Source organism: Trichechus manatus, unplaced genomic scaffold, assembly GCF_000243295.1.
Source record: "Trichechus manatus latirostris isolate Lorelei unplaced genomic scaffold, TriManLat1.0 scaffold00068, whole genome shotgun sequence".
NCBI lineage: Eukaryota > Metazoa > Chordata > Mammalia > Sirenia > Trichechidae > Trichechus > Trichechus manatus.
This window is the reverse complement of record NW_004444004.1, coordinates 1927166-1953710: the sequence shown is the minus strand read 5'-3', so window position 1 is coordinate 1953710 and position 26545 is coordinate 1927166. Positions and strand designations below refer to the sequence as shown.

The 26545-nt window shown below is 43.0% G+C and overlaps 1 protein-coding gene across 1 annotated transcript in view; it reads left to right on the top strand.

The window, feature by feature from the left end:
• COL4A6 (collagen type IV alpha 6 chain) overlaps positions 1-26545 on the top strand; it is a 376063-nt gene that overhangs the window by 145617 nt on the left and 203901 nt on the right. Inside the window, exon 3 of the mRNA XM_012556521.1 lies at positions 17067-17150. Within this exon, the coding sequence (XP_012411975.1) occupies positions 17067-17150 (84 nt within the window). The remainder of the gene's footprint in view (positions 1-17066; positions 17151-26545) is intronic.

Below are 26545 nucleotides of genomic sequence, written 5' to 3'. Positions count from 1 at the left end.
TTTGTTGTGGAGGGACGGCGTGGTGTTTCTGCCTAGAGCGCCATCTTGCCGGAAGTTCCTAAGTAATTCTTTACATCACAGGATATGACTAGGATTTCCATAGAAATGGATGTGATATGAAAGGCATTCCAGAAAAATGGAATAGCAGATAAATAGACCTCTAACAAATCAGGAGCCCTGGTTCATTGGTTAACTGTTAAGCTGCTAACTGAAAGGTCAGCAGTTTGAACCCACCAGCCACTCTGTGGAAGAAAGATGTTGCAGTCTGTTTCTGTAAAGATTTACAACCTTGTAAGCCCCATGAGGCAGTTGTACTCTGTCCTGTAGAGTTGCTGTAAGTCGGAATTGAGTTGATGGCAGTGAGTAAGACTACAACACTGGAGGCCATAGGTGGGGCTAAAATGGTACGTTGAGCCTGATTTATAGGGGCCCTTAAATGTCATCCTTGGATTTTGCATTTTGCAGGTAATAGGGGGTCATGAAAGGTTTTTGAGAGAAGACCAGACGTAATCAAATCTGAGTTTTAGAAACATATCTCTCTACTTTCTCCATTTGTACTTCGCACTCTCTTCCTTTGATTACGGCTGTCTTCTTTATCAGGTTTTAAGTTCCTGGAGTGCAAGAATATGTTTTCTAAACATTTTTCTTTTTTCATAGTGCCCAGCACAGTGCCTTTATATATAGCAGGCATGCTTTAAAGATTGTCCTCAAATCAATTACGTAGACTTGGCATGAGAAAGCCTTGGTTCTAGTCTTGTCCCTTTCTGGTTTTTGCCCCCTCTGTTTAAATGTCTTAAATCCATTCACTTCTCTCCATCCCAACTCTTATAACCCTGGTTCAGGCCACCATCTTCTCTCACATGAGCTATTGAAGTAGTCTCATAATTGGTCTTCCCACCTCACTGCCACACCATCCTGTCCATTATCCATATTGCCACTAGAAAATTTTCCTAAAACACCAATCTGATCATGTTACTCCCTGTTTAAAATTATTTAGTGATGTCCTATGGCCCTGAAGATAAAAACCAACTCCCTAACGTGGCCTACAAGACTCCACATGAGCCGGTCTTTGTCTGTCTATACAACATCATCTCAAGTCCCTCTCCCTTTACTTCCTTGCTTCAGTCACTCTGGCTTTTAGTTTTTTCTAAGGGCCCTGCTCTTCCCACCACAGGGCATGTGCATAGACTGTTCCTTCTGCCTTAAAGGTTCTCTGACTCACCCTTACCCCTTGATCTAGTTGATACACTCTCATTCCTCAGACCTCAGTGAAAACCGTACTTTCTTAGATAAACCTTCTCTGATCCCACCAAGGAGGCCAGGTCCCCCTGTTACAGATTTTCATATTCTCCCTTTGGTCTCTTTTGTATCACATAGCAGTTATAATTAAAAGGTTATTATTTACTTTTCCAATGTCTGTCTTCCCTACAAGATTATAAACTCCATAAGAGCAGGGGACCAAATTTATTTTATTTAACAGTATATTCCCAGTGCCTGTCACAGAGTAAGCATTCAGTACATATTTGTTGAATCAAGGACTAATGCTTATGCCTTAATGACTTAAAACATTGTAAACTTTCATAGCATCCTGGGCTTTTTTGTTCTTTCATTGCGCTTATCACAATTATTATTCCCCAAGTATTTGTGTAAGTATTAATCTATATCCCATATGAGAATTAAGCTCCATGATGGCAGTCAGTATATTTATTTTTTAAATGAGATATAGTTTACAAACAAAATATACAGATTATAAATGTACAGTTTGATGAATCTCAACAAATGCATACACTCATGTAAACATTACATGTTCAAGATATAGAACATGTCATCATCTCATCCCAGAAAGTTCTTTATGTCCCAAATCACCAGCCTGCCCCTGCAGAGATAAACACTATTCTGATTTCTATCACTGTAGATTGGTTTTACCTATTCTAGAGCTTCATATCAATAGACTCACACTGAATATGCTCCTTTGTGTCTGCATATATCAAGAATTTGTTTCTTTTTATTGTTCAGTTGTGTTCCATTTTATAAATATACCACATTTTGTTTATCCAGTCACCTGTTGATAGACAGTTGGACACTTTCCAGTTTGAGTTTATTATGAAAAAGCTATTATGAACATTCATGTATGAGTCATATTCATTTTTTTATTGCCATATCCCCAGCACCTAGTACAGTGCCTGGTACACAGCAAGCACTCAAATCCTTGTTGAGTACATGAATGAATTTAGTCCTTACAATGCTAGTTGTAACTCTACCTTTCTCTCCTACTTTGGAAAGCATATTAGAATGTAGATGCGTAAGAGTGACTCAATTACAGAAAGAAACTTGAATCCCCTCTTAGATTTCTAAAAAATAAACAAGTTGCAGAGTTTGTACTTTAACTCTTATTACTAACAATTACTTTTGACACACCTCACAAGTGAACTTGTCACAGTGTATCATGACACTACCTTTATGATTTCCAGATAAAATACAGGAACCCAGTTAAATCTGAATTTCAGATAAACAAAATGATTTTTGTATAAGCATACCTTAAATATTGCATAGGACATACTTATGCTAATTTGGGATGTACTTATCGTAAAAGTTTATTTGTTCTTTTTTCCAAAATTTCAAATTTAACTGGGCATCCTGTATTTTTACTTGCTAAATCTGGCCACCCTCACTGCTTGTGAACTGTGAGACTACTGATCCTCAGGACCCTTCCAGATTTAAAGTTCAAGCATTCCTCACCTGCCCACAATGTCTAGTTTTAGGAAATGTTGCTTTTTCATAGCTGCTCTGTAAGTATTTGTTGTTGTTATTAATTACCTCAAGTCACCTCCGATTCATGGCGATACCATGTACAACAGAACAAAACATTGCCTGGTCTGTGCCATCCCCATGACTGTTGGTATGCTTGAGTCTGTTGTTTTGGCCATTGTGTATTTTGAGTGCCTTCTTACCTAGGAGGCTCATCTTCCAGCACTATATCAGACAATATTTTGTTGTGATCCATAGGGTTTTCATTGGCTGCTTTTCGGAAGTAGATCATCAGACCTTTCTTCCTAGTCTGTCTTAGTCTGGAAGCTGTACTGAAACTTGTCCAGCGTGTGTGACTCTGCTGGTATTTGAAATACTGATGGCATAGCTTTTTGCATCATAACAACACACCACAGTAGGACAAACTGATAGACGGGTGGTGGCTGTAAGTACTTACCAGCAGAGAAAAGGGGGACATCTATTTTAAGAACGTAATAGGCAATATTTAGTTTGTCTAAATATTTTGCTTGGCAAATTCACTTTAAGGTCTAACTGAGCAGTTTATCCCTCAGGCCTTGGGTTCATTCTGCTGGCTTGGGCTTATTTCAAGCGAAATCCAAGATGCCTGTTGCTATCCCCACACCCTGAGCCCATCAGTTGTATTTGTGTGTGTGTATATGTGTGTATGTGTACACAGTTGGGCAGATATCGGAGGGAAATGCCTCTCTGAACTTCTTAGCAATGTCTGGTGTCAGCTTATTCCCTAAAATAAAGTATGGGTGACAAGTCTTACCTGGCAGGGAGCCAGCTCCCACCGATAACTTCCTTCCCCTTCCAGATTCTGTTATTCATAAACTAGGGGATCTATTCTTCACAGGCAAGAATTTCACATTAAACATGGGGCAGAACCCAGCTTGGTTATATATGTGTGTATGTACATGCGTATGTTTAAATTTCAATGAATAGGCTTTGTTTTCAAATTGTTCAAAGTAAAGCCAACCTCACTGTGCTATTAGGACAAAGTTCAGAAACCTAGGATGATGATAAAAGGGCCTGGCTTAGTGGAAGAACACTTAAGAGTTTGAGTCAAACTTGAGTTTGAATTTGTGCCACTCCCTAGCTGCATGACCTTGGGCAAACTATTTTGCCCCTCTATGCCTCAGTTACCTCATCTTTGAAATGATGATGGTAATAATTCCTACTTCACAGTGTTGTTGGGGCAGTTCAGTGTGATAACAAAAATGAAGTACTTAGGCATGTGGCCAATACTCAGTGGGTGGTAGCCATTATTTTGAATTCGTCCCTAGGAATAGGTCTAATCTAGCCAGTGAGTCCTTTCTGGGTTTCTGGACCTTGAAACCACTGGCAGGGAATGAAGATAATTAAAAAAAAAAAAAACACCTCTCTCTACACTCATCCTTCTTTTCCTGACTTCGCAGTTTTTGGCTAATTCCTCAAACCAATAGCAACAGGTCTGATAAAAAAGAAAAAGAGGCAGAGTGTAAGGATACCTGATTTTTCATCCCAACTCTACTTTCTTCCTATGTGAATTTGAGGAAGTCCCATAACAACTGAACCACCATTTCCTCGTCTTTAACATGAGAATCAGCCATTGAATGAACACCTATTAGGTATCCACACGCACAGTACTAGATACTGGAAATGTAAATAGTACCAGCTAACATACATTGAACATGCTATGTGTGCCAAGCACTTTGCCAGGGGCTTCATATCCATTATTTCATAAAACCCTGTGAAGTAAAATATTATTATCCCATTTTATAGTTGAGGAAATAGGGGGTTAGAGGGTTTAAATTGACTTGCCTTATGGTGAACAAACCAAGGTCTTCATCTCAGAGTAACTTACTATCTAGAAGAATAGGCAGAAATAGAAATAAATAATTGTAGTACCATGTATGGGTGTATGTCTCTACACATACCCATACATCTAGCATACCTATTTCAAATTTGTGGTAAACAATCAAGTGAGATAAATAAATACAAAGAGTATTTTAAAGAAACACGAAGTTATTAAAACAGGATCGTTTTATTATTTTGTCTGAAGACCAGAAATGAGCAGCCATTTCAGCAACCACTCACTGAGCTAATTCAAGAAATATTTATTTTATTCTCAGGGCTGTCTTGTTTTGTGCTAGATAATTAACAGGCCCTAGCCTCTTTACTGTGGACACAAACATACCAACGATCATGAAGACAGTACAGGACCAGGCAATGTTTCGTTCTCTTATACATAAAGTTGGTATGAATTGGAGCCGATTCAACGGCAGCTAACAACAGCCTCTTTACAGCCCCACCCTTTCTCTCTCCTGAGACATGGTCACAATTCTAAAACCAGTTGACACATCCCCACAATTCTTCATCCTCTGCCAGGACCTATCATCCATTGATCGTACTATCTTTTTACCACCCCTTACCTTGCTATGATGCTGAACAGGTTTCAGCAGAGTTTCCAGACTAATATGGACTAGGAAGAAAGGCCTGCTGATCTACTTCCAAAAATCAGTCAGTGAAAACTCTATGGATCACAGTGGTTCGATCCACAGCCAATCATGGGGAAGGTACAGGATTGAGGGCGTTTTGTTCCCTTGTGCATGGAGTCACCATAAGTCAGGGCTGACTCAGTGACAGCTAACAACAACTACCCACTGCCTGTTCTCACTGCCTTCCTTAAAACCAAAAAAATACCAAACCCGTTGCCATGGAGTCAATTCTGACTATGAATAGGAATCAACTCAATGGTAACCGGTTCTTTTAGTGACCCTACAGGAACAGAGTAGAACTGCCCCATAGCGTTCCCAAGGCTGTAAATTTTTATGGAAGCAGACTGCCACATCTTTCTTTCATGGAGCGGCTGGTGAGTTCCAACCAGCAACCTTTGGGTTAGCAGCCCAGCCCTTTAACCACTTTGCCACCAGGGCTCATTCTTCCTTCCTTAAATTAAAACTCCAAACCTGCTGCTGTCAGGTTGATTCCAACTCACAGCAACCCTAAAAGACAGAGTAGAGCTACCCCATAGAGTTTCCAAGGCTGTAAATCTTTAAGGAAGCAGACTGCCACATCTTTCTCGTGCAGAGCAGAGCGGCTGGTGGGTTCGAACCACCAACCTTTTGGTTAGAAGCCAAGTGCTTAACCACTGCGCCACCAGGACTGCTTCTTCTTTCCTTAGGCAGCCGAAATTCCATGGTCCATGTCTTAGTCATCTAGTGCTGCTATAACAGAAATACCACAAGTGGATGGCTTTAACAAAGAGAAGTTTATTGTCTCATAGTCCAGTAGGCTACAAGTCCAAATTCAGGGTGTCGGCTCCAGGAGAAGACTTTCTCTCTCTTTCGGCTCTGGAGGAAGGTCCTTGTGATGCATCAGTCTTCCTTTGGTCTGGGAGCATCTCACCGCAGGAACCTCTGGTCCAAAGGATGTGCTCTGCTCCCAGCACTGCTTTCTTGGTGGTGTGAGGTTCCCAATTCTCTGCTTGCTTCCCTTTCCTTTTATCTCTTGCAAGGTAAAAGGTGGTGCAGTCCACACCCTAGGGAAACTCCCTTTACATTGGATCAGGGATGTGACCTGGGTAAGGGTGGTATTACACAATCCCACCCTAATCCTCTTTAACATAAATTTACAATCACAAAATGGAGGACAACCACACAATTCTGGGAATCGTGGCCCAGCCAAATTGATACACACATTTTTGGGGGGACATAATTCAAACCATGATAGTCCATCATGATAACCACTCTTTTCCATGCACCCTTGACTGTCTTGCTCCTTTTGACCTTTATTATTCTAAGCTAGAAGAACCTGTAAAGGAAAAAAAAAAAAACTGTTGCTGTGGAGTCGATTCCGACTCATAGCGACCCTATAGGACAGAGTAGAACTGCCCCATAGGGTTTCCGAGGAGCAACTGGTGGATTGGAACTGCCAAGCTTTTGGTTAGCAGCCGAACGCTTAACCACTGTGCCACCAGTGCTTCTAGAAGAACCCAACCCTGGTTAAATCCAACTGTTGCTGTAATCTTCATCTGTACCCACACAGCTGAACAAGGCTGAAGAAAACCCCACAACTGTGCTAACTGCTCTTACTGTAATGTCATGACCATTAACCTCAAGTGGGCCCTTGGTTCTACCTCCAAGTCCTAGCACATATTCCCAGTTCATGCATTCTCCTACTCTCCTGATCAGCCATTTCACAAGTTATCTTTTCTCAAATCTATAATTCCTCCTACCCTTCCTTAAATCTCAGCTGATAAGCTTGATTTGTGTTTTGCTAGGGAAAAAAGGTACAAAGAAGAGAACTTCCACACGTTCTCACCACCACATTGACCAATGCATCTGCATCTGTATCCACATATTCTGCTTTCCCACTTGTGACTGTGGATGCACTTTCCATGCTCGTATCTAAGGATATTACATAAACTTGTATATGAGATCTCATCCTCTCTCATCCACTTAAATCCTCCTCTCCAGTAATTATCCCCCCTGTCTCTTGTGTCAACACATCTTCCCTCAAAATACTAAAACACTCCAATATCTCTAATCTTAAAAATAAAGTAAAAACACTCTTTTGACTGCATGTCCCTCTCCAGCTACAGCACCATTTCTTCCCTTCCCTTTGCTCCTTGAGGTAATTAGCTATACTAGCTTTTTCCCGTTCCTCACCTCCTGTTTTCCTTTGAACCCATTACAACCCAGCTTTTAGCCCCACCAGACTACTGAGACTGCTCTAATACAGGTCACTATAATGATAAATCTGTTGGTATGGTCTCATGCTTCATCTTATTTGACCTGTCAGAAATTTAAGTCTGTCACCCTTGCCTCCTTGAAATACAGGTATGCGTCACTTAATGTCCGTTCAGGCAATGTCTGACCACATATACATCCATGGGCTGGGGCACCCAGGTGTCTGAGTGCCAGGGCACCAGACCCTCATCTTGAGGTTGGAGCCCCACTTTTGCCTGGCTGCTGTGTGCAGCCTGGAAGCCACCTAGTCTACGTCGATGGAGACCCAGGCCCAAACTCCCAACTCCAGTCCCCCTCAGCTCCTGCAACTCGGTGGGACTAGTCCCCAAGTTTTGCCCAGTATGGTCCCGTAGGGTGCCAATGGAAAGGTATGCAGCCCAGGTACCCTAGCCCTGGCTTAGGTGCTCTCAGCCCCCTTGGCCCACACCATCCCCTCCCCTGGCAGGTTCTCATGGGTGAGCTGGCCTTTCTGCAGCTGGCTTAGCAGAGAAGGTGATGACAGTAGCATCAGCAGTTTAGAGGAGAAAGTGCAGGTTGATTATTGACCCATGCTGTCTTCCTTCAAATGCCACATCTGACGAGGCCAATTTGAAGAGAAAATGCCAGCCGGCGGAGTTTTGCAGCTGGCTTTCACCTCCTACACGGCCCTGCTCCCCCTTTGATGTTATGCCGCCGCAATATGCCATAAGGAGCAAGTGTTTTCTGTTTTGTGCTCTGTTTACAGCTTTGGGGGCACCGAGTCATAAATCTTGCCCAGCAATAAATGACAAAAACCATTGGTATGCATGAGGCCACCCTGGCCTGGAGTGCTTTTTGATTTCTTCCTTTTCCCCTGGCTTTACTTTTGCTTTAAGGTGACACCTTGGCTCCCTGACAGTTTAAACATACTACTTCTATTTTTAATACCTTCCCACAGCCCCACCTGGCAGCGAGCCCATCCCGCTGCCCACTACCTGCGGGAAGAGGCACCCTTGCCACTGGGAGGAGTGGGGGCCTGATCCTGCTCCTGAGCACCCAAGGTCAGCAGGCATCTCGGGCCTGGCTGGGGTGGGGGTTGCCAGGTCAGTGAGACAGCTCCCCTGTTGCCCAGGTTTGTGCCCGGAGCCTCCCTACCATGACCTTCATGGGGCTTTGGGGCCTTGCGCTGGGCTGGTCCCAGCTGAGCACTCACCTGAGGTGTCTGCAGCAGAAGCTACATCAGCCCCCCTCCACCTGTGAGCCTGAGAACCCCACACCCCTTGGACCCAGGTGTTTGCACAACATCCAAATCACATAACCAAAAACCAAACCTGTTGCCGTGGAGTTGATTCCGACTCATAGCAACCATATAGGACAGAACAGAACTGTCCCATAGGGTTTCCAAGGAGCGACTGGTGGATTTGAACTGTTGACCTTTTGGTTAGCAGCTGTAACTCTTAACCACTGTGCCACCAGGGCTCCAAATCACATAACATAATGTCCTATTTCACAGAATTGACCATGGACATTAAGAGATGCATACCTGTACTTTCTTTATTTGCCTTCCAGGACCTTTCTCTATGTTGGTTCTCCATCTACCTCACTAGCTATTCCTTCTCAGACTCCTTCTCTGCTACTTCCTCAAAATTGAAGTGCCTTGGGCCTCAATTCTAGAATATCTTCTTATCTCTATCTACGTTCACTCCCTTGGTTATCCTTTCTAGTCTTGTGGCTTCATATAACATTGGTGGCAGGGACAGTGCTCACCAGATAATTCCTGCGCTCTCCTATTTTCCCAAGTGTTAGTTTGTCCTGGTGTGCAGCTCTTGTTAAGGAGAATGTAAGAAGAAGAGATGCACGATTTCCAGTCACGGGTAGTTAAGAACAGGTATGAGCTTCTGAGATGGTGGAGTTACTAGACAAAAGGAGGCTGGAAATCCAAGACACCTTTGGAAGAAAGCCACTAAGGAGGGCTTCCTGGCTCTCACTGGATTGTGATGTGAGTGAGAAATAATCCTTTGTTATGTCAAACCATTGAGAGTCTGGGTTTATTACCACAACATGGTTGAGTTTATACTGACCAAATATAACACATATACATCTCAAGCTAGCCATCTCCCTTGAACTCCAGACTGCCATAGCCAGCTATCCACTCAGCTTCTCCCTAGATGTCTAATAGACATCTCAGCCTTAATAAGTCAAGCCAGAATTCCTGAGGCCCTCCCATGCCAGCTCCTCCAAGTTTTTTCCACCTGAATAAATAGCAATCCCATCCTTCTCGTTGTTTAGTACAGAAATCCTTGACTCTTTGCTTTCAGTAATATTCCACATCTAATCCTTCAGCAAATCCTGGCAGCTCTACCTTCAAAACACATCCAAAATCCTACCACTTCTGCCAATTTCTACAAATGCTCCTCTGGTCCAAGCTACTATCATCCTTCTACAGTACTACCACATTAGCCTCCTAGGTAGTCTTCCTGCTTCCACCCTTGTCCCACTACAGTTCACATTGACCAGCAGCTAGAGTGATCCATCTTTTAAAAAGTGAATCAGTTGATGTCACTCTTATGTTCAAACACCCTTCAGTGTTTTTCCACAGGTAAAATTCTTACAGTGGTCTATTAAAATTTCATATGATCTGATCCTTGCTACATTTCTGACTTCATCATCTATCCATTCCTCTTACCACTCCACTGCATCCATTCTGGCCTCCTCACTGTTCATCTAAAACATCAAGTATGTTCTCTCTTTTATTGTCTTTGTACTTGCCGTTCCCTTTGCCTGGAACATTCTTTCCCCCAGTTATCTACATAGCTTCCTCCCTCATTTTCTATAGCAGTGGTTCTCAGACTTTAGTGTGCATCAGAATCACCTGAAGAGTATGTTAAAACGTACATCACAGGGTCCAGGGGCGGATGACCCAGTAAACAAGGTAAGCACGGGCTTACCTTTGCTTACTTAAAATCTGTAGTGAAATTGTTCACTACACATGGTCTGTCAAGCAACGTAAGCACTGTGCTTACCTTGCTGATTGGATAATCTGCCCCTGGCTGGGTCTCACCTCGAGAGCTTATGATTCAGTAGGACTCATGGGTCGCTATGAGTCGGAATCGACTTGATGGCATTTTTTTTAGGTCTTGTGAGGCTGAGGGAAGAATTTTTTTTTTTAAATTTTATTTTGTCGTACTTTAAGTGAAAATTTACATTTCAAGGTAGTTCTTACACAAAAATTTATACATACATTGTTATGTGACCCTAATTGCTCTCCCTGTACTATGACAGCACACTCCTCCTTTCCACCCTTGATTTCCCGTGTCCATTCAACCAGCTCCTAACCCTCTCTGCCTTCTCATCTCACCTCTGGACAGAAGCTACCCATTTAGTCTCATGTATCCACTTGAGCTAAGAAGCAGCTTCTTCACGAGTATCATTTTATGTGGTGAGAGAAGAATTTGCATTTCTAACAAGTTCCCAGGTGATGCCAATATTGCTGGTCCTGCACTTTGAGAACCACCTTTCTCTGCTTAAAAGTCACCTTATAAACAAAGCCTTCCCTGACTTCTCTGTATAAATAACAACCTGACCCCAACACTTCCTACCTCCTTTATTCTGCTTTATTTCCTACATAACACATATCATCAGCTGGCAAATAAGTATGTAATACTTGTTATTTGTTTACTGCCTGTCTTCCCTCCTAGATTGTAAACACCATGATAGCAGGGACTTTGTTTCAATTATCACTGTGTGATACAGCCTCTATCCTCCATGTCTGTCACAGTACCTAGCACATACCCATTGCCATCAAGTCAATTCCGACTCATAGTAACCCTATAGGACAGGGTAGAACTACCCCATAGGGTTTCCAAGGCTGTAATCTTTGTGAACACAGACTGCCACATCTTTCTTCCACAGAATGGCTGGTGGGTTTGAACCACCGACCTTTCAGTTAGCAGTCACGCACTTAACCACTACGCCACCAGGGCTCCTTACCTAGAACATAGGAGGTGCTTAATAAATATTTGTTGAAATGAATGGTTAAAATAAAATATTGTACAGTCAGCCCTCTGTGACCCAGGCTTCTGGAGAAAATGCTCATAGAGATAATTCACTTTTGCCAACCATTTTATCACTTCACCTAAGCCCCTCTTACATTGCATTTCTCTCTTCCTGGGCTACCTTTTGTGTTATTCTTGCCACCACCTATGCCAGAAAGCACTGGTGATGCCTGGAAAAGCATATTGACTGGGAAAGGACACTATGATATAGCCCTTTTTTTTCGGGAAACCAAAGGAAGAGGCAGACTCTTAGGTGGAGCTGACCCAACACATTTAATTCTCAATTATTCTGAGAACTGTTACTTCACAACCCTTTGCTGAGTGCCTGCTTATGTAAGGGCTACAGGGAAAAATAAGGCATATTCCTGTTCTCAGTCTGATGGCAGTATAGAATCAACGGAGTAAAACATGGCAAAGAAGCACCATCAACAAAGAAGAGGGATTAAGAGCTTCTGCCTGAAATTGCTGAGAGGAGGAAGTTTTTCAGCATCTTCACTGAGAAGGTAGTGGTTGAGCTGGGTTTTGAAGAATGAGTAGAAGTTCAGATTGTGGTAATGGGAAAGGAGGCTAGGAAGGCATTCTAGGCAAAGGAACTAGCATCAGCTAAGAGATAGATGTGTGAGATAGACGTGATATTGAAAATAGTTAACAATTGGTTCTTCCTAGACATCAACAACTCAGAATGATCATCCTGACCAATGAGAATGGACACCAGCCATAGACAACTGGTACAGCCACACCAGTGCATACCACGTGATTATCAGCTCCGGAAAGAAACCAGAGTATTACAGAAATGCTGAGTAGTCTTGTGTAGCTAATATTAATGTAATAATGATAGCTGGCACTGAATGCTTACTATGAGTCATACACTGTGTTTACATGCTTTATCTTAATCGTTATCAACCCCTAATGAGCATAGTCAACATACTGTTGCCCATCCCCATTTTACAGGTGGGAAAATTAGGTATCAGAAAGATTAAGTCACTTACCTAAGATTACCAAACTAAGAACTATTAGAGCTGGGATGCAGACCTGTATAGACATAACTAAGCTGTATTGCCACAGGTGGTGGCTAGAGCATAGGTTGCCCCTTTATCACTGTGGGGGTATATAAAGGGGTAAATATAGGTTGACTTTCCCCTTCTAGACATTACTGTCTGATTGAGAAGACAGACCATCAGCCTAACTAAGCCTAGCTCTCAGCTGTGCAACCTAAGTAACATTGCAAGTGCTATCCTGCAGCAATGTGTGACACCTGCCCAATAAGTGGGGAATATGGTGAGTGCTGTGGCTTTTCACTGCAAGCTGGAGCATTCATGAAAGAGGTGAAACTTGGACTAGGCCTTGATAGATATGGGATAGTGGAGAGAACATGGAATTAGTATCAGAAGAGCTAGGGTTCACTCACTAGCTGTGTGACCCGAGGCAAAGTAAGTTCCTTCAGTGTTCTCACCTGGAAAATGAGGGCTTTGGATTAGACTAGTGGTCCTTAACAGAAGTATCCCATTCCCAGGGGGTATTTTGGAAATTGGGAGGACATTTTTTTTCTTTATTTTATTGTTGTACTTTAAGTGAAAGTTTACAAGTTAGTCTCTCATACAAAAATTTATACATGCATTGTTATGTGAGCCTAGTTGCCCTTCCTATATTGTGACAGCACACTCCTCCTTTCCACCCCTGATTTCCTGTGTCCATTCAACCAGCTCCTGACCCTCTCTGCCTTCCCATCTCACCTCCAGACAGGAGCTGCCCATTTAGTCTCATGTATCTACTTGAGCTAAGAAGCATACTCTTCACAAGTATCATTTTATGTCCCATAGTCCAGTCTAATCTTTGTCTGAAGAGTTGGCCTCGGGAATGGTTTTAGTTCTGGGTTGACAGAGAGTCCGGGGGCCATGTCTTCTGGAGTTCCTCCAGTCTGAGACCATTAAGTCTGGTCTTTTTACTAGAGTTTGAGTTCTGCACCCCACTTTTCTCCTTCTCCATCAGGGACTCTCTGTTGTGTTCCCTGTCAGGGTGGGCATTGGTGGTAGACAGGCACCATCTAGTTCTTCTGGTCTCAGGCTGATGCAGTCTCAGGTTTATGTGGCCCTTTCTGTCTCTTGGGCTAATACTTTCTTGTGACTTTGGTGTTCTTCATTCTCCTGTACTACAGGTGGGTTGGGACCAATTGATGCATCTTAGATGGCCACTCGCTAACTTTTAAGACCCCAGATGCCACTCACCAAAGTAGGATGCAGAATATTTTCTTAATAAACTTTGTTATGCCAGTTGACCTAGATGTCCCCTCAAAGCATGGTCCCCAGACCTCCGCCCCTGCTACTCTCTCTTGAAGTAGGAGGGCACTTTTGATTGTCACAGTAATTGGAGGGACTTGGTTGGTGGGAGCCGGGAATGATCAAGGTTCTGCAGACTAGGAATTGTCCTGCTTCCTGCCCTACATTTAAAAGGCCTCTGGACATTCATAAGGAGCCCTAGCAGTGCAGTACTTAAGCACTCCGCTGCTAATTGAAAAGTCAGCGGTTCGAACCCACCAGCCATTCTGCGGGAGGAAGATGTGGCAGTCTGCTTCCATAAAGATTACAACCTTGGAAGCCCTGTGGGGCAGTTCTACTCTGTCCTATAGAGTCAGTGTAAGTCGAAATCAACTCGATGGCAACCGGTTTCCAGTTCTGATTTTTTACAGGTGTAAGGAGGGGTTGGATTTCGAAAGGAAGAGGGATAGCATTCCAGTATGGGAATGACACCAACAACATGACCTGGTCGAGCAGGGGTTGGAATGTCTCCAGACAAGCCAGGATAGGGCAAAAGGCTTCCTCGGGACCTAGTCTTGACATCTTCCCTGGAAGGCTCTCCCTTCACTCCTCCCGCCTCACTGTAATTGAAAACTCCTGGGGGAACTGCCAGGGCTGGCATTACAGGAAACTGCCTTGTAGCCAGTGAGGCTTCTCTGGTTACTTTCCTCCGTGTCAGAGGACACTGATGGCTTCCTGTCTTTCAGCTGGGTATCTCTGCCTCCTTACACTGAGTTCCTAAGAAACCTTAGCTTCTGCTCCTTACATTTTTGTTCGGCTCCCATTTGGGGGATTTTTTTCCCACCTTGGGCCTCCTTGCTCCATGCTGATATTGTTGTTAGTTGCAGTTGAGCCGATTCCGACTCATAGTGACCCCAAGTGTGCAGAGTAGAACTGCTCCATGCTAGAGTTCTGGAAACTTTTAGTCCATGATAGACAAAGTTGACAGGACACCCACACGGGCACTGTGTTTTGGAACCAAGCCACAGCTCCCAACAGATGCCGCTTCAACTTTGGCAATGCCTATTGAGTCCTCTCCTTTGAAGGGGGTGACTTTTAAAATTTAATAATATGTATTATTTTTTTCTTCTTACTAATTATACATGCTCATTGAAGACTGTTTGGAAAAATACAGAAATGTATAGAAATGCAAATACAAATCATCCATAATCCCAAGAGATCTGGTACTCAGCATTAGACAAAGGTGACAGCATAGACAAAGGTTGACTTTAATATTGCTGTATCTCTCTATTCTTTATTCTACACCAGCCCCCAGCTTCCTCCTCCCATAGCAGCTCTTGATCTTACCCTTATGAAAACTTACCTGTCCTGTATACTGTAAAATGGAGGGCAAACTGGAAAGTGTACAACAGCACTTACCATGTCAAAGGCATATAAGAGATAAAATATATCAGGAAGGCGTTTGGAATCTAAAATAGCAATATTTTGTCATAGCTCTGCCATCACTACCTTATTACTGAGGTGTTGTGGTGATAAAGTGCTGTGGGAATGTTTAAAGAGATAAGACACCATCAAAGAAATTCACAGTGCTCCCTGAAAATTAGGAAAAGGCTCACAGTACAAAGAGGCAAGGAGGATTAAGTGTGCGGGCGGCTCATAAATATACCTTCTCTTGAAAAAAAACCAACATTAAACAAAAAAGTTGAATGATACTAAATTCATCCCAGAGATAAAGTTTTTGTTACAGATAATAGTTAGAATTTATGTTTTGTTTTTTTTCCAAGGTAATAGGGTCAGATGCCAGTTTCCTCATTTTTGAGTTCTCCAGTTGAGGCTCTGGTAGGCAGAGGACTTAGAAAACACTAAAAGCATGAGGGTTAAGGCCAAGGCTTTAGACTAAGCAGACCTGGGTTCAAATCCCAGCTCCATTCATGTGGTCATCAAATATTCCTGAGTGCCATCCACTGTTTGAGGTGTTGGGGATACAATCTTGGACAAGACCAATAAGGTCCCTGCTTACATGGCACTTACACTCTAGTGGGGGAAGACAGAATAATGATGAAAAAATAGCAGAGTGATATGATTGAAAGTAACTGGGAGCTGCCTTAGGTGGGGTGGTCAGGAAAGGCCTCTCTGAGAAGTGATGATGAAGAGACCAGCAATTAAAAAAAAAACCTAGGGGAAGAACATACCAGGCAGAAGTAATAGCTAGGACAAAGACCCTAAGACAGGAACAGGCTTGTTGTTTTCAAAGAACAGAGTGAACACCAGTGGCTGAAGTAGAGTGAGGCGGGGATATGTGAGAGTATGAGGTTGGAGAGGGTCTGCATGTGTTAGGTCATGCGGGGCCTTGTAGAAATTTAGCATGTAATAATAATCATAATAATATTGAAGCAGAGGAGAGGGATAAATGAGGCTGGAGAGTTTTGGAGCTACTGCACAATACCACCTTAGGAATTTGTATCTACCATATTTTTACACAGATAATGCACACCTTCTACGTTTGTTTGCCAACTGTGCCCTCCCCCTGCAAGATGTTTTCATAAGTGCTCTATGCTAATTTTTTTTTTTTTTTTTTACAGTGATTGGTTAAAGGGGTATCTGTCGGATTTGTGTATTGTTGTTCTTAGGTGCCATCGAGTCAATTTTCGACTCATAGCTGCCTCATGTGACAGAGTAGAACTGCCCCCATAGGATTTTCTTGGCTGTAATCTTTAAGGAAGCAGATCGCCAGGTCTTTCTGCCTCACAGCTGCTAGATGGGTTCGAACTGCCAACCTTTCAGTTAGCAGCACAGTGCTTAACCATAGGGTTTGGATGGTGTGCCAAAAATGGAGCCTGAAGAGCGCAATTCTGAGAGCAGAGTACAGCGTGGCCGTTTTTACCTGTCACTACATGTCTAGCACTTGAATTTCTCTCAAGTTCTCTGCTTCAGCTACTGCTTTCTCTCAACAAGGGCAAATACATAACTCACTGGACACCTGCTTTCACACAGGGTATACCTAGGGTCTGTTTCCAGTCCCCTGTAAAGAAATTCTCCTCCATGTTGTGACTGGAATTTCTAACAATGAATAGCATCTGAGTCACAGTTCCCAGATCAAATTGTCTATTTGGTAAGGTATAGACCTGACCTCAAAAGGGTTCTAGCTTAAGATTCTCTTTCATGTGACTCATGACACCATCAAATGAGATCATTAAGCCGCTTGGTTAAGAGAGGTATAACTAAGGGTTATGTTCCCTGAGGCAACACTGCTTCTTGGTTCACATGGTTTACTAACTTTTTCCTTTTTTTAATAGGGAGAGAAGAATTCCTATGGAAAGCTATGCGGGGGCCAAGACTGCAGTGGGGGCTGTAAGTGCTTTCCTGAGAAAGGGGCAAGAGTAAGTAGCTTCTTTCATTGTTGAAAGACAAATTGTCACAGGGGCTGTTATCTAAAGTGTGTGTGTTTTCTTTAGACTTAGACTGCTTAGAATTTACTCTCATGACCTCATGGAATGAGCAAAGTGATGAAGACCAGCTGACAGAGCTTTGCTAACTAATGATAGATAGGCAGAACTAAGCTAGGCAATGTCTCTGAGGGATCAGGAAGAGGTTTCCTTTATAGACTTAATGCCAAGATTTTCTCAAGGTTTCATCTGGAGTATTTCCAAAAGCCAATTAGGTTCTGCAGAACCAGATTATGATATTCTTATATATATGTGTAAATTTTCATAACTCATTTGTATCTACTTGATTCTTCCCTACCACTCTGGGAAATAGGTGGTTCAATTGTTATCTGCAAAATGGGGTTGTGACTTGTCCAAAATCACCCTGCTTGTTAGTGATAGAGTCAAGAGTACAGAGAAATCATGAAGTCTGAATATATAGACATGAAGAATGGTTTATAGATATTACATTAAGACATGTGATATCTTTAATAACATTGTGTGATATATTCAATGTATTACCGCTCATTATTAATGCATAGTTCAAATTGTTGTGCAAAATTGCAGTGAACACAGTGCATTGATGCAGCTTTTCCAGCAATCCTCATATAATCACCCCAGGTGATTTGCCTTTCTGATTTTCACTTAATAAACCAGACGCTTTTGCATAACCCAGAAGAAGTATCCATGGGGGTTTAATCTAAAAAAAGAAAATATCTGTTTTCAGAATTTGTGGCTACCCTGTAGAATTCAGATCTTCTGACTTTCAGCACTGTTTGCACTCTCATCACATACAAACAAGCCTAAGAGCTTACACTGTCAAAGGAAAGTGGCATAAATAGGTCAACCAAACCTTCCTATAAACATAGCCAAACAGAGAACAGAGTGACCGCTCCACTTTCTCTTTCATTATCTCTCACTTAGAATAAAGTGAAATGTCAAACTATACCAGAATTTGAGGGAAGAGAATAAAAATCCATCTCCTCATCAAAAGAGAAAAGACACAGAATTAGAGAATCATAAAATATCAAGAAAGGAAGGTGTTCCAGGGAAGCCTTCCCGGGAAGCCATGTTCAATGTAGCCACCAAAGCCCATGCCCTTGCCTCTCATCTACAACCAGGAAATATCTTAGAAAAAAATAAGTCTACAATAAATATATGAATACATTCTTAAACAATATACAAGCAGTATAGACAAAGCAAAAATTTCCTTTGATGTTCTCTAAGTCCGTCTGTTGTCTTTCTGGTATTTTTCCATGCATATCAGAGACATGTCCACTTATGTACAAAAATAGTTTCATTTTCTGGTTTTCTTTTCTAAAATAGAATCATAAACATATATTTCATGACTTCCCCCACCCATCTTAATATGTTCTGAAGATCTTTTCATCATAGTTGAATTCAGCAATTTCCCTTTTGATGAACACTTAGGTTGTTGCCAGATTTTTGCATGTTTATAAAATAGCAATACTACAGTAGAAATCCTTGAACAGGCCTCCTTGTGCTCATCTTTAGCATAGATACTAAGGTTTAGAATTACCAGATACTAGGGTGATAAACTCATAGCCAGAGAGGAGAATGGAGGAAGAGTCAGAGAGCCTGACATACTCTTTTAATAGGGACAGAGGGATAACTAAGGTAGAAAAGTCTCTCCTTACAGAAAAGGGTCAGCAGAAAAGAGGAAGACCTTCAACGAGATGGATTGACGCAGTGGCGCCAACAGTGGGCTCAAGCATAGTGATTGTGAGGATGGCGCAGGACTGGGCAGTGTTTGGTTCTGTTGTACATAGGGTAGCTAGGAGTTGGAATCAACTCGACGGCAATAGGTTACAGGTTTTAAGGTAATAAAAAAACCCATTGCTGTCAAGTCGATTCCAACTCATAAACTCATAGTGACTCTATACGACAGAGTAGAACTGCCCCATAGGGTTTCCAAGGAGCTGCTGGTAGATTTGAATGGCCAGCCTTTAGGTTAGCAGCCGAGCTCTTAACCACTATGCCACCAGGGCTCCACTAGGGTAATAGACATTTTTAATTTTAAAAGCTACTGCCAAATTGCACGCCAAAGTATCTGTTCCGTCTTACACTCCCACCAGCATTGTACCAAAGTGCCCATGTTTCTACAGTCTTGTCAACTCTTCATATTTTTGCTAATCTGATGAGTGAAAATCATCCCAATTTCCTGACTACGTGTGAGTTCAAGCATATTTTCATATATTCTTTGGACATGTGTATTTCTTCTGTGAATTACCAGAATATATCCTCTACCCATATTTCTAAGGGATTATTCTTACTGTTTTATAGTTGCTCTTTATAAATGCTGGATTAACTGTTGTTGTTGTTGTTGTTAGGTGCCGTCAGGTCGGTTCTGACTCATAGTGACCCTATGTACAACAGAACGAAATACTGCCCCGTCCTGCACCATCCTCATGATCATTACTATGTTTGCGCCAACTGTTGCAACCACTGTGTCAATCCATCTTGTTGAGGGGCTTCCTCTTTTCGGCTGCCCCTCTTCTGAGAGGAGATACTTTTCTACCTTAGTTGTCCCTCTGTAGCTATTAAAAGAGTGAATGTGTCAGGCTCTCTGGGTCTTCCTCCATTCTCCTCTCTGCCATTTGAATTCTGGTCTCTGCCAGTACCTGTAAGTGACTCTCAGGGTCTCCTGGGCCCACATCCAATAGTTGACTCTGAGGAAGAGTCATTCTTTTGAACCTCTGCAAAGATCCAGCAAATGAAATGGCTTGAGTGGAAGCAGATGATAGTTGAAGTTTGACACAAAGGGGCATTTCCTAATGGGTTATGGGGAGTGGGAGGCAGTTGATTAGACCCGACAGCCAGGGAAATAAGAAGAAGCACTGGACTGTTTGTTGGGTTGGGAGCCTTTAAAAGTAGAAAATCTTATTATATATGTGAGCTGAGGTCAGTCTTACACCAATACAGACATACCTACGATGACCTCCTTATTTAACCCCTGGCTGAGATTTTTATCTTTTGAAGATGGAGGGCAGTGGATTCCCTCCATGAGAAGTCCTCATTTTGGTTCCAAACATCTGGAGCCCTGGTCCTGCTTCTCCTTTGAAAACATCTCAGTGGTTGAAGGGGTGTAGGATGGAGGAAGATAGAATATCACTGCATAGATTTTTTTGATCAGTATGTAAAAGGCCCAGAGTCCACATAGTTAAACATGTTCCTAAGAACTTATTTGTAAACCTGAAGTTCCTGAGGATGTATTTCAAGTTTATTGAACCAGACTAAGCTATATTTCATGAGTCAAGAGCAGGAATGTCCTGTTTCCCAAATAGATAAAGAGGCCAGTGCGCATGGGGCAAACTGCGAACATGGATGCTTGAAGTTGCCTGCCCTGCCAGGCCCTGGTTAGTCATTTTCCCTTCCCTCCAGCATTCCCAGGGCCAAGCAGAATTGTTTAAACTGGCCCCAGCACTATTGACCCTGCAGGACAGCCCCTCAGTACCCCTTTTGTGCAGATGTCAGAAAGATTTGAGACTGTTTTCCTTAGCTGAGCAGAGTGCCCCGTTTGTATTTCAAGCTGTTCTTCTCAAGCTCTACGTGTTGAGAGGGAAACAGAACATTGGGTCAGCCCTGAGATATGCTGCAGCCCTTGGCAGGCTCACTTCCTGCCTTGGGGAGACATAAAGCACGTAGCTTGCTGGGCAGTATGTACTTTCCCTTTGCCAAAGGCCTCTTGAATTGACTAGGACATTTACACAACACCTAACACTCACACAAAACTGGAGTCCAACCCTTTATGGCTTCAACAACCACAAGCTGATTTCTCAGAGGTATGCCCTGCCTGGTAAAAGCCCTTGCCTAGCCTTGGTGCACTGCTTTTTACTTTCCAAAGCATCTTCTCCCAGGGTCTGTATTATTGTCTGTGTACAGCAAATAAAGAAATTGATAAGTGACTTGCCCAAGGTCGCTAGCCTGTTAGTGGCTAAACTGTATTTAGCCTACTTTACGAGAATGTCAGCTTTTTAAAATGACATACCTAGCAGTGTTAAAGAAAAGCTTTTTTTTCCCCTGGATATCTAGATTTGGGTATAATATTTGACTTTCTGTTTTCTTTCTTTGAGGTATGTTGTATGATCTAGAAGAACCATTCTTTTGAGTTGGTCTCTTCCTTGGTATTTGTAACAAAACCTTTCAGGTTGATATTGCCATCCCTTCCCTTTCATCCCTATTGTTGTTGTTGTTAGTTGCCATGGAGTCAATTCCAACTCATAGTGACCCCATGTATAGAGTAGAACTGTGCCCCACAGGATTTTCAAGGATGTGACTTTCAGAAGCAGATCACCAGGCCTGTCTTCCGAGCTGCCTCTGGGTGAGTTCAAACTGCCAACCTTTCAGCTAGTAGTGGAGTGCTTAGATGTTTGTGCCACCTCTTTCATCCCTACTGGATTTGAAAGGTATTTCTGCGTTCTAGTCATCAGTGTGTGTTTGTCTGGAGGTGGGGAGATCTGTTGTTTTGTTCTACATCTAGCATTCCTTTATACTATCTGGAGTTTTCCCTGTTTTAACAGTGTTCTGATGTTTATATACAACATGGTGAGCTCCTAATTACCCATGCCATCTAAAGGAGCATTATCACAGATAATCCAAACCAGCAGGGAACGTTTGGGTACCCCGCTAGGAAATGGCTGTTTGCCCCTGTTTTATGGCTTGGGAACCTATGTCGTAGCTAGAGAGTTTACGAGACTAGCCTGAGTTTCATGTGAAATTGAGCCCAGGTTTCCTAAGTCCTTATCTCATGCCTGCATCCTGCTGCTTCACTGCCACGAAGTGTGTTTCCCATGAATTCCAGAGCCCAGATGCATTAACAACTAGTCCTTCAATTTACTCTCCTCTGTAAACAGCAGGCATTCCCTCTGTCAGCTGACTGGTGCCATGGCTACCAAGAGGCCTTTCCATGAATTAGGCAATTCCTGTGTACATCTCTCCCTCCTCCCTGTGAGCCCCACACACTTCCACCCTGACAAGCCACTACCAAACACACCGATGTACTTATCCTTGACTGTTCCAAAGTGAGAGCTCATTTTGTACTTGACCTCCTTGCGGGGCCAGGCCTTGCTCTAGCTGCCTGCCCTTACACTTCTTTGCCTACCTTGCCCACTCACTCCTCAGCCCTCTGCAGGCTAGCGTCACCCCCACATCTCTGCTGATGTTGGTTACCACTGACCTGCTTTTTGCCAATCCAGTGGACATTTTTCATTCCTTATTGTCTTTGACTTCCCTGTGTGACAAGACACCTCCTTTCCTGAAACTCACTGTTCCCTTGTACTTCATAATACTATTTTCTCCTAGTTCTTTTTCTACTTTGATTGGGACTCCTCAGAGTTCTGTCCTCATCTCACTTCTCTTCTCACTGTAGGCCTCTCTCAGGGTGGTTTCATTTATCCCAAAGGTTTCAGCTACTACCACCCATAGAATGCTAAATATTAAATCTCTTTCTCTAACACAGACCTTTCTCTTTAGCTTCAGGTCAATTTCTTGCTGGATATCTCTGTTTGAATTTTTCACTGACACTGCAAACATATCTCAAGTAGAACTCACCCACCAACCCCCACCAGATGTGCTCCTTCTTAAGTCCTACCTATATCTTCCCCATCTCAGCAAATGGTACTAGCAAGCACTTATTTGCTCAAGCCAGAAACATGGACGTCATCCTTGTCTTCTCTTTTTCTCCCCCAATACCACCTCCAATTCATCAAGTCCTGTCCAGTTATCTTCTAAAATAGAACTCAAATCCATCCACTTTTCTCCATACCCTTTATCATGGCCTGTATCATTTCTTGCCTAGATTACTACAAGGACCTCCAGACTGGTTTCCCAGCCTTAATCTCACTTTCTCCCATCCATTTGCCACTCTGCTGCCATAATCTTTCCAAAACATAAATTCGATCGTGACACTCTGGCTTAAAATCCTTCAATGGCTCCCCAGATTTCAGAATAAAATCTTAACTCTAATAGGTTTACAAAGAAGTCCTCCATAACATGGTCCTTGACTACTTCTCCAACATTATTTATTATCACTAGGAACCCTCCCTGTCCCCTACTTTAGAAAACAAAACAAAACAAAAACTTTAAAAAACCGTACATATACACCGAACTATATACAGTTCTCAGAACCTGCCACGTTCTTTAATGAGTTCCGGGTTCGCTATGAGTTGGAATCAACTAGACAGCAACGGGTTTTACTTCCTTTACATATACTGTCCTTCCACTAACTCTACCCTTTCTCAGCTAACTTACTTATATTTATCCATCCTTTAAAAAACACAGACTTCACACCTGGTGAATCTTTCCAGGGTCTACAAGGCTGGGTTATCTACTCTTATCATCATTCCTATCGTGTATTACAACTCTGTTCATCTGTCTACTCCTCACTATATTAAGAATATTCCTAAAGGGCAGAGGCTGGTCTTTCTTAAACTCTGCATAGGCAATGCCAGGTCCACAGTAATCACTCTGAACTGTCTCATGAAGGATTGACCACCTGACCAACCACCTTTGCATGGGTGAGGTTCCAGCCCTGCTCTCCACCTCCTGCTCCCTGTCACACCTACGAGACTAGTAATCACTTCTGCTTAAAGAAGGCAAAGAGCCAGGGCAGTGACTGCTACATCTTTTAGATCCTGTTAGCTATAAGGGCCGCAGCTCTTGTCCGCACTATGGTTTTTATAGTTTACTTTGAGATTCTGCTCCACCGAACTCCCTTGAGTTTTTGAACTTGGCCTCTTCTTTTGCCTGACTGCCTCTTACTCCGGGCCTGTACTCTCTGACAGTGATGTCTACCAGTGCAACAAGAGGGCATTAGTTAAAGCAAGGGACTTAGCAAAATGCTTTTCTTTTACCACCAGCTCTCTGTTCTTCCTCCAAGTGAGGAGATTCATGAATAATTATGAGTCACAGCTAATCCCTAACTTTCTTTTCAGTGTTGACTCTACCCTCATCTCCACCAAATCTTTTGCTTAAAGCCTCTTAACCTTAATCAAAGTTGATGGTTTGTTCCTCTTCCCTGTGGGGAGCGAGGAGTTGGGGAGTAGCATTTGAGCAGGGGAGTAGCCACTGGGTGGCAGTAGGGGAGGGAGATAGAAAATCAAGAGTCCCTGTGCATTTAAATATGGTTATTTAGGTCCAGGATTAAAAAAACAAAAACAAAAAAACCCAGTTGCTGTCCAGTTGATTACAAGTCATGGTGACCCCATGTGTTGTAGAGTAGAGCTGTGCTCCAAAGGGTTTTCAAGGCTGTGACCTTTCAGAAGCAGATTGCCAGATCTTTCTTCTGAGGCATCTCTGGGTGGGTTCGAACCACCAGCCTTTTGACTAACTGTTGAATGCTTGACCGTTTATGCTATCCAGATCCAGGATGATTGATGATAATGTTAAAACTTAGTGTCTTTGCATTGAATCAAGATACAGTCATAGCCCAGCAGATGTCCATTGTTATCTTAATAATTCTTTGATTATATTGGAACATTATGGAATTTATGGAATGTATTATCCATACTAGTAAATGAGGCTTCTGTTAGAGCCAAGGAGCTGGTTGTTGTTGTGTGCCATCGAGTTGATTCCGACTCATAGCAACCCTATATGACAGAGTAGAACTGCCGCATAGGGTTTCCTAGGCTGTAATCTTTACAGAAGCAGATCACCAGGTCTTTCTCCCATGGAGCTGCTGGTGAGTTTGAAGTGCCGACCTTTCAGTTAGTGGCCGAGTGCTTAACCAGAGCACCACTAGGGCTCCCTCAAGGAGTGGGAAAACCAAACCCCACTGCCATCGAGTCAATTCCAACTCATAACAACCCTATAGGACACAGTAGAACTGCCCCCATAGGGTTTCCAAGGCTATAATCTTTACAGAAGCAGACTACCACATCTTTCTCCTGCAGAGCAGCTGATGGGTTTGAACCTCAGACCTTTTATTTAGCAGTCTATTGCTTAACTACTGTGCCACCAGGACCTCCTTCAAGGAGCTAGAGGAGGAGATAAATACACAGCTGTGGAGGTAAGAATACTGCTTTAGATATCCAGAGATCTAAGTGCCTTGCCTAAATTTTGCCAACTGGATGACTTTGAAGTGAGGCTTTCCCCTCTCAGCGTCTCAGTTTACATGTAAGTAAAATGAGAGGTTTGGGCTGTGTGACTGTGAAGGACCCGGCAGCTCTGATGATCAGAGTTAGCCGCCACGTTACTGTACCATGGTAGTCCTTTGCCCTAGAGTGTCTTATCGTGCTTTCTGGTGTTGCAGTGAGATATGGAGGGCGATGTTTGACAGTGTTCTAACCTCTGGAATGGGGCCTGGCAGCTGCCTCAGACGTAAATCACTTTGCTATGGCTTCTTTACTGCTGATGCTGGAAGCTCCTGACAGCTGAAGTTATGCTCCTGCAGGAATGTGCAGTGCTGCCCCTCCTTGATCATCTGGATGGGAGGATTTGGAGAGAGTCACAGAGATTGCTCCTCACCACTGATAACCCTCAAAGTATCTCCCTTGGCTTGCCTAGGAATCATTCTGCCTACAGTTCTAGGTTTGGAAACTCACTCTTTAAGTATTGTCCTATCCCTGCATTGCTTGAATAAATTGCAAATGCTGCTAGTGGGGATAATATAGTTCGTTGCTATTTTGTTGTTGTTGGGTGCCGTCGAGTCAATTCTGACTCGTAGCAACCCCATGTGACAGAGTAGAACTGCCCCACAGTTTGTGTGTGTGTGTGTGTGTGTGTGTGTGTGCGTTAGGTGAAAGTTTACAGAGCAATTTACATTCCTATTTTATAGTTTGTACATAAAGTGTTTCATGGCTTGGTTTCATTTCCCACAGTGTATCAGCACTCTCCCCATTTCCGCCCTGGGTTCCTTGCTTACTTCATCCTGATTTTCTACCCCTTCCTGCCTTCCCATCTTTGCTTTTGGGCAAATATTGCCCTTTTGATCTCGTATAATTGATTGTTCTAAGGAGCACGTTCCTCTCGAGTGTCATTGTTTATTTTATGGGCTTGTCTGTGGTTTGGCTGGAAGGTAGTCTCCGGAAATGACTTCAGTTCCAGGTCAGAAGGGTGTCTTAGGGCCATAGTCTCGGGGGTTCCTCCAGTCTCTGTCAGACCAGTAAGTCTGGTCTTTTTTGTGAATTGGATTTTTTGTTCTACATTTTTCTCCCACTCTTTCTGGGCCCCTCTGTTGTGATCCCAGTCAGAGCGGTCAGTAGTGGTAGCCGGGCACCATCTGGTTCTTCTGGTCTCGGTGTAGTGTAGGCTGTGGTTCATGTGGTCCATTAGTCCTTTGGACTAATTGCTCCCTTGAGTCTTTGGTTTTCTTCACTCTCCTTTGCTCTGGA